The following is a 9,368-nucleotide window of genomic DNA, read 5'->3' as shown; positions in this document are numbered from 1 at the left end:
AATAAATTTACTAAACCTATTTGGCAGCTCATAGCATCCACAAAAGCAATAAGGTGTGGAAGTTGGAGGGTGCGATGAAGAAACACTTCAGACTTTCCTTATAACCTCTTGTTTTAATAATTGTCTGTTCTTCCTGAACCCAGCCCCAGAATGAATGGGAAATGAGGAGTTATCATCATTTTACATAACAGAACACTTCTATTTGTTAATTATATAGCTGACTACAAAGTCTGGTTCTCTTAATTCCTGAATCACAATTCATTTCAGTAGAGTTTGCTGCACTCATGGGACAAAAGTTCTTCATGCTGGTGTAGAATTACCACAAATGGCCAATTCAAGAAAAACAGTTTAAAATCTTCATTGGTTATTGATCATGTTGGATATTCCAAAATACCACTTTAAGAATGAAGGCAATGTCTAATCTGTTATGACATAATATGACTCTTGCAATTAAACACAGACACGCTCATGTACACATTGATATTTATTAACAAAAATCAAAGAGTTAGCTCAAAATTACAATAAGGGTTAAAATAAGTTGTTTTTGGTTGTATTGTTTCTAAGGGACTGTAACCAGTCTACAAATACGTTTTATCTCCTAAAATAGGACTTACATCACACCATTAAAGTGTTAGATTTTAAGAAGAATTCTTTCTCTTCCCTGTTGTTAAAGCAAAATATGGTGGGGGTCTTTATTTTTACCTGCAAACCTGCTTCAGACATAGATGGATTGGAGTAGGGTGGGTGGAGGGAAAAGTTAAACAAAAAGGTTAAAAAAGAAATGTAGGATATGAAAGCTAGTGAGGAAAAAGGGTCACGAACTGCCTAAGAATCAATCACTGAAGTAATCTTCCAGTCCCTCCATATCCATTTCCAGAGAGGAATTGAGAGAGGCCAGAGCAGAGGAGGCATCCTTGGTTTTCTGGACACTTGGTTTTGGCTGAGGAGTCTCTGGTTGGATGGGTTCCTTCTTCATGTCTTTACCACCATTTAGAATCCTTTGGCTCTCGACAAAGAATTGATTAGGATGATTCAATGAAAAGCCACAATCATCCACCTGTACAGGGAAGTGAATGTATATCACATTAATACGTAGCTAAAGTATAAATAAAAGGGCTTCACACACTGTCCCAGATCTCATTCAAAATCTATTGAATACCTGAAACATGGATCCTAGCAGTTCTCATTCATAACATTCAATCTGCTACTTACATTTCATTCAGAGGCAGCTTCAACCACTACTTCAATACGAATGACTCCTGCATTTACACTTACAGCCAACACTTGGCTCCAGCTCCCTATCCATCCAGTTCCGTATCCAACTCCTACTCAACATCTTGGATGGCTGAAAGGCAGTTCCAAGCAAAATGCCTGGCACACTGTCAGTCAATAGATATTTGTTGTTAAAAAAGGAAGAATGGTCTTTAAACATTCCAGAATCAGACGAAATGAGTACAAACAGACACTGGTCCCCGATACCACTCATATGTTAGAGCTTATTTATAAATCTGGCATAGGTTATCCCATTTAGTATAATACAAACGCTGAAAAAGCAACCTAATTTAATGTTATTTTCTTCATTCCAATCTTGGCCTTTCTCTGCTCTTTCTTTGTATAGAAAATGTTTTCATAATATCATTGTGGCTTAATGCAAACATGACCGGGTTCATTGTTTTATACTATTTCTTTTCTCAAATACTATCGCTCAACTTGAGATTAAATTGTGAATATCATTTCAAATTACCCATTACTCTGTGTCTACTAAAGACCTACTCAGTGAGCCTTTGAGAGGGTATCAATACTTTATTTGAAGATTCAGTAAACACTACTTTCCCTACATTTTTATTCTAAAATTTACTAATGGTGAACAAAATATATTCCTTAATAGTAGCTAATAATTATTTAATGACTATTATCATGCCAGACATTGTTCTAAGTGGCATAAACAAACACACACACACACACACACACACACACACACACACACAGAGTTAACTTCCACAGGAGCCCTCTGAAGGTAGGTTATCAATATTTTCCTAGTTCTTCAGATGAGGCATCTGTGAAAGGGAGAGATTAAGGAACTTGCCCAACAACACACAGTGGCAGGGCTGGAGATGGGATATCAATCAGCAGAGTCCATGCTCATAACCAGTGTGCGCAGCTGCCTTGTTCTTGTGCTGAGGTCAATATTTTTATATTGTATTCATTCTAAAACTTACAAACATTTACTAACTCTTAGTGCTTGATATTGGGGGGGGTGCCATAAGAGCAAGATAACACGTACAATGAATTTTCTCCTGAATGTGAACCTCCTGCATGATTTACTTTCTTCACATTTAACCAGTGGATCAGACTGAGCTGATCACTCGTAACACAGCCTAATTCAAATCCCTGCCCTTCCTGCCTTCTGCAGTTGGAGTTGACAACAAAAAGAATACCATTTTGCTCAAGTTATTTTGCTGATTTTTGTTGGTTAAAGGGTATTTTCATTTCATATTTTTTATAAACTGAGAAATTTTACTTCTTTTGGTCATCTATCTTATATTTATCAACCTTTTTATGTCTCACTCTTCATACTGAAGTGATTTGTATACAGTAGATGTCTAATAAATATTTAGTATGTCGGGCCCAGAACTAACCAGTGTATGCCAGTCATGCATTTGACATATTGATTGAAGACTTAATATGTATAAGGGCATGTTATGAGCTAGGAGTAGTTTTCAGCATATAAGAATGTATCTCGGGAAAAAAAGAAAGAAATGTATTTGACTAAGACTAACTCTAAAGAAATTTCCAGCCTAGTAAGTCATATACTTGAAAACCTCTGCCAAGAATGAAGTTATAGGGTCACAGATGAAGGCCTATTATACTCCACATGAGAGAGAAATTCTGGCTGGGGAGATCAAGGAAGGCTTTGGAAAGGAAGTGGTGTATGAGTTGAGTCTGGAAAGATGGAGAAAGTAAAAAGCTGAAATGAAGTCAAGGGCAATACAAGCAGCAGGACCACATGAGCAAGGTAAAGAGGCGACATCCCAGGAAAGGAAGTAGTTCAGGTGGCCTGGTGTGAAAGGCATATAAAAGGGAGTAATGGCAAATGAGGCTGGAAAGACAGGCTGGGGCCAGACCTTGGAGAGCCTCGAAAACCAGGCTAAGTAGTCCAGACCTAATTCTGTAGGCAACAGGGAGTCATTTAAAATCCTTAAAAAGGGACATGATGTGATTAGAGCTATGTGTAATCTTATGGTAGATTAAAATGGGTTAGCGGGGGGTTAAAGGACTTGCTGTCACAATCCAGAATGAACCCTCTTAACAGGTGGGTCAATAAGTAGAAACAAGGTCTTGTAATACTTCAGTACCCCAGGATTCTCTTTAGTCAATTGTTATACATGTTGGGCCAATAATTTTATTGTTAACTTTTGTGTAGAACAGATTGATAGTTAACAGATTGATATAGACTAACTTAAAAGTTATTGCCCAGATCACTAAGAACAATTTTTATCTGCTACTTTGCTGCTTAATTTCAAAATATTTCCTGATTGTTTTAGATACATCTATGGTTTTTTATTAACAATGAAGTAATTTGTGAATAAAAAGTTTGCATTGTACAAAGTATTTCACTTTATAAGTCTATTGCCTAGCACATTTCAATCAGAAGGTTTTATGTTTTATATAGATTACACTAGAGGCCCGATGCACAAGATTTGTGCACTCAGGGTGGTCCCTCAGCCCAGCCTGCGCCCTCTCACAGTCAGACATCCTTAGTTCTGCTGCGGAGGCAGGAGAGGCTCCCACCACCGCAGCTGCGCTCGCCAGCCGTGAGCCCAGCTTCTGGCTGAACAGCACTCCCCCTATGGAAGCACACTGACCACCAGGGGGCAGCTCCTCTACGTAAAGATCACTCTAGCAGCTGTGTGGAGGAGAAAGAACAGGAATGATGTATGTGTGCTAGATGCTGGTACAAACTAGGATCTGAGGCCTAAAGTGATTACATGGTTTATGCAAAACCACAGAACTAGTAATTGGTTTTGTCTGAATTAGAATTCAGGAGAGAGATAGAAACATCAATGATGAGAGAGAATATTGATCGGCTGCCTCTGGCATGCCCCTTAATGGGTATTGAGCCCACAACCTGCTATGCTCTGACCGGGAATCAAACTGTGACCTCCTGGTTCATAGGTCAATGCTCAACCACTGAACCACACTGGCTGAGCTAGAATTCAGGTTTTTTCACTACATCACTTAGTGGCTCTAAAATTTGTTTTAAGAGGTTTTATGCAAGGTCAAATAAATGTACAATCTTATCATAAATATGACTTCTAAACTTGGCTATAAAGATGATAAAAACATGGTGTTATTTCATGCAAAAAGAATCTAGTACTATGTACTGTAATTAGATATTGGGGATTTAGTATACATTTTGCTTCAGTTGTTAAAATTTTCAATACCTGTCCAGAGAAGAAGACTCTCTGGATTAAACTGAATTATTAGACTTCAGTATGGGCAAAAAGAAAAAATGGTAATCTTTATAAACCTGTTTCCTTATCAATGAAATGGAGATAATAACAATGACTATGTCATAGAATTGCAATGAGGAGAACCCAAGAAAAATGAATGTAAAAATAAAGTGTTGTTCATTCTGAATTCTAATTTAAATGTTTACAAAGACTCAAGAAAGGCAAGCCACCTAAAAAAAGTTGAATTCCCAAAAGCTAGGGAAAAACATTATGTTGCTTTGCATGTATCTTTAATTTCCTTTTCCGCTTTAAAGAAACCCAAACTAAAACTTGGCGAAGATGTATTTTGGGCATCATTTATGAAAAAAAAATGAAATTGAATTCTAATCCCAAAACTATACTCAACAAAAGCCTTGACCTTACATCAAAAGATTAGCAAGTAAATGACATTTTAATACTTTAAAATATGATGTTTAAGGAATGCACTTATTTTTTCTGAATCTCAATTTTCATTAATATCCTTATTAACCAATTAAAACAGTGCCAAGGGTCTTGAAATGAGGACCTGTACCATGTTTCTGTGTAATGTTATGTTTTTCCATTTTCTCTCTTAGGTCTACAATTGCCCTTTCTTAACTCATTTTGTTAATGAATTCATTTTACTGAAGTTGCTTGATAGCATAATAAAATTATGAAGCGTTTCCTTCTGTTTACTGCATTGTATTTTCGTCTAGGATGGGTTCTTTTGTCTTTTGAGTGTTTCTTTGACTTTTATTTTTGGCTGAAGTGTATAGCAGTCCTCAAGTCATTGCATTATAACATTGATGAGATCCATAGGAACCTAACTGTTGTTTATAAGTAGACTGTGGTAAAATTGGTTTCACTTAAATTTATAGGGTGTTTTGCTTAAAGTCACAGAACCTATTGACAACATTACGTGAGGACCTATTATGTATGGTTGACATTCAATTTCCTTTCATCTTGCTCAGGAAAATAAACAGACTTTTTGGGATGGAAGGTGAGGAGCATAAACCAAACAGAATGAAAACAGATTTTAATCTAAATCACATTAGAAAAAAGCATAAAAGAAGTTACCACAATTTCACTTATTATGAGTCAATAGATGTTTCCTTTACTCCTCATTGAAAACAAAACAAAAATACTCTGTTTCATTCTGGATTTGGAAATAGTGAGAGTTTTCGCAATTTTGCCTGCTGTGAACCTAGTGTGTCTTTCCTTGCCTTTTTTCTTGTTTGGCTGCTATCTGTGATGTTTTTTTCTTTGTGGCTGATAATTTTTTATTATGTTTTGTGCATTTTTTAGGTAACTGAGAGAGGAAATTCTATACTGCATTTTCATTCTGCAATATTAGCTTGGAATTTCCAAATAATTATAAAGGATCTGAAACAAGAGCAGTGTAATTGAAGTCTAGAAGAAGGGGGTGGGGTGGAGGACGCTATAGGCTACATTATAAAGTTTGGATTTCATCTTAAAGGCCAGCAGGAAGCCTCTTAAGATTTTTAAAAAGCAGGGTACAGAAATGATCAGATTCCTCTACGTAAAGATCACTCTAGCAGCTGTGTGGAGGAGAAAAAACAGGAATGATGTATGTGTGCTAGATGCTGGGAAATGAGTTAGGAAGCTACTGCAGTGGTCCAAGTGAGAGATGACGGTGGCTTCTAGCACAGGATTCTAATTGATATTCGTAACAATGACCCTGAGTTATTATTAAAAATCTTAATTGTATTTGGTATATCCTGTTTGAAATGGTAGGAAAATATGTGATAGATTTTAACAAGATATCTGTAGAGATTTATATGGTTGGAAAAACATTATGCTTAGCTGTTTGGAAAATAAGTACCCAAAAAAACTCCCACACCTAAAGAGGTCTATTTCTAAAGACATTGTTTTCTATTGAAAGTCAGATTAATCTGCCCAAGGCTTAATGTTGTCATTACACATGGAGTATGTTGAAAGGAAAAAAAGTGCACTACAGTATAAAACACTGCTCCCTAAAAACACTGAGGAAAACAGTTCTCAAACAGGCCAGCTACTGACATCTACTAAGTGAATCTCCCTCAAACATTTGCTTGGAATCAACATGTTTTGCACACAGTGACCTTCACACAAACAGAGTCTTATATTTCTGCCACTGAAAATGTAGATTTTGAAGGCATGGAAGCAATATTGTTTTACCTATGGGATGTTTGGGTTTTAATCAAGAGGTTTTGCACTGACAGCTTATAATGAGGCAGCTGGTATTACCAAAAAAGCCATATGGAACGATCACAGTGCTGCTGTAAATGGTATCAATTAACTGGTTTATTTTCAGAACTTTTATTAAAGTGAGTTTGATTATAGAAGCCTCAGGAAAATAAACAGAGGGTGTGGGTTTTTTTGTGTGTGTGTGTTTTTTGGAGGATGGGGAAGGGGCAGGCAGAATGGCAGAAACCTAACAATAAAAATTCTGTTTTTAAATTGAATTAGAAAAAACAGTAAGTGAAGATATTCACAACTAAAAATCTATACTGAGACATCCAGTGAACACAAATAGCCTTTTTATTTCATTGATTTATATGTGGTTTAAGTTAGACTATTTCTATATGTGGGAGGATTTAGACACATGTCTTTTCAATGTCTTTATTAATTTAAGGCAGGTTTTAAAAATTGACAATAGCAATAATCTTGTAGGAATAATCAATAGGAGAGATACTATAAAAGCAATTGAGAACTAAAAAAAAATTTAGTGAATGTCACAAAGTCAATGTTTAAATTTAACTTGTATCTTATTAAAGAGGAAAGAGGTTGAATAATAGAACTTAATTTGTGAAGGTTCTGAGGCTTCTTAATTAAAAGGGTCCACAAATAATTAAAAACATACACAAAATTAAAATTCTCAATCTGAGCAAGCAAATTCAGGAATCCAGTCTTCACTGGTGCTGAAAATATCAAACATATATATGTGGCTTGTTTGGTGAAATTTCTATTCTGATAAAACCAATGAGATCCTGTTGTTTACATTTTATTGATATTCAGTCCTTTAAATTTTATAAAAATTTATTTTAATAATTTTTCAATTACAGTTGACATTCAATATTACTAACTTAACTTATGAAGTGATCACCCAGATAATTCCAGTACATAGTTATTGTTGTATTTTAAATTCTGTGGCTATTTTGTAACTCCCAATTTATACTTCTTAATCCCTTCACTTTTTTCACTCACCTTCTCAACTCCCCTCCCATCTGGTAATCTTCAATTTGTTCTCTGTATCTGAGTTTGTTCCTATTTTGTTTGTTAATTTGTTTTTTAGATTCCACATATAAATGAAATCATATGGTATTTGTCTTTCACTGACCTATTTCACTTAGCATAATACGTGCTCGGTCCATCCATGTTGTTGCAAAGGGCAATACTCTTTTTTGGGTTGAGTAGTATTCCATGGTAGATATATATCACCTCTTCTTTATCCATTCATCTACCAATGAACACAAGTTGCTTCCATATATTATAAATAATGCTGATATCTTTTCAAACTGGTGTTTTGTTTTTTTCAGATACTCTGAAGTAGAACTGTTGAGTCATATGGTAGTTCTATTTTTAATTTTTGAGGATCTTCCATATTGATTTCCAATTTACAGTACCACCAACAGTGCATAAGGGTTCCCTTTTCTCCACATCCTGGCCAACACTTCTTTATAGTTTTACTGGTAGTCATTTTGGTATGTAAGGTGTAAGGTGATATTTCCTTGTGGTTTTAACTTGCATTTTCCTGATGATTAGTGATATTGAGCATCTTTTCATAGGTCTATTGGCCATCTGTATGTCCTCTTTGGGGAAATGTCTATTCAGGTCCTCTGTCCATTGTTTTGTGGGTTTTAGTTTGTTTGTGCTTAGTTGAATGAGTTCCTTATATATTTTTGTATATTAATCCCTTACCACATGTATCATTGGCGAATATCTCCTCATATTCAGTAGGTTGTCTTTTTGTTTTATTGGTTGTTTCCTTTGCTGTGTAAAATACTTTCAGTTTGATGTAGTCCTATTTGTTTATTCTTTCTTTTGTTTCCCTTGCCCAAGGAGACATATAAAAAAAAATCGCTAAAAAAAAAAATGTTTAAATGTTTACTGCCCATGTTTTCTTCTAGGAATTTTATGGTTTCGGGTCTTACATTTAAGTCTTTATTTCATTTTGAATTTATTATGTGTATTCCTAACACCATTTATTGAAGAGGCTGTCTTTACCCTATTGTATATTCTTGTCTTTGTCACAGATTAATTGACCATATATGTGTGGACTTATTTCTGGGCTCTCTATTCTGTCCCACTGATCTACGTGTCTGTTTTATGCCAGTGCCATGCCATTTCGGTTACTATCGCTTTGTACTATAGTTTGATATCAGGTATCGTGATACCTCCAACTTTGTTGTTCTTTCTCAAGATAGTTGTGGCTATTCAGGGTCTTTTATGCTTCTACATAAACTTTAGAGTTATTTGTCCCAGTTCTATGAAAATGCCATTGGTATTTTGATAGGAATTGCATTGAATATATAGGTTGTTTTGCATAGTATAGACATTTCAATAACCTTAATTCTTCATATTCATCAATACAATATATTCTTCCATTTATTTGCATCTTCTTCAATTTCTTCCTTAAATGTCTTAGACTTTTCTGAGTACAGGTCTTTCATCTCCTTGGTTAAATTTATTCCTAGGTATTTTATTCTTTTGGATACAACTGTAAATGGAATTTTATTAATGTCTGATAGTTCATTATTGGTATATTAAAATATAACCAATAACTGAATATTAATTTTGTATTCTACTTTACTGGGTTCATTTATTCTAATAGTTTTATTTGTGAAATCTTTAGGATTCTCTATGTATAGTATGTCATCTGCAAATAATAACTAC

The 9,368-nt window shown here is 35.0% G+C and overlaps 1 protein-coding gene across 1 annotated transcript in view; it reads right to left on the bottom strand.

The window, feature by feature from the left end:
* Positions 1-471: 471 nt before the first annotated feature.
* The window catches only part of PRIM2 (DNA primase subunit 2), a 291,718-nt gene continuing 282,821 nt past the window's right edge, over positions 472-9,368 (bottom strand). Inside the window, exon 14 of the mRNA XM_008138463.3 lies at positions 472-1,057. Within this exon, the coding sequence (XP_008136685.2) occupies positions 833-1,057 (225 nt within the window). The 3' untranslated portion in view covers positions 472-832. The remainder of the gene's footprint in view (positions 1,058-9,368) is intronic.

The sequence above is a fragment of the Eptesicus fuscus genome, chromosome 10 (genome assembly GCF_027574615.1).
Source record: "Eptesicus fuscus isolate TK198812 chromosome 10, DD_ASM_mEF_20220401, whole genome shotgun sequence".
Classification (NCBI taxonomy): Eukaryota; Metazoa; Chordata; class Mammalia; order Chiroptera; family Vespertilionidae; genus Eptesicus; species Eptesicus fuscus.
Note: the sequence above shows the minus strand (reverse complement) of the source record. Positions and strands in the feature narration are given on the sequence as shown.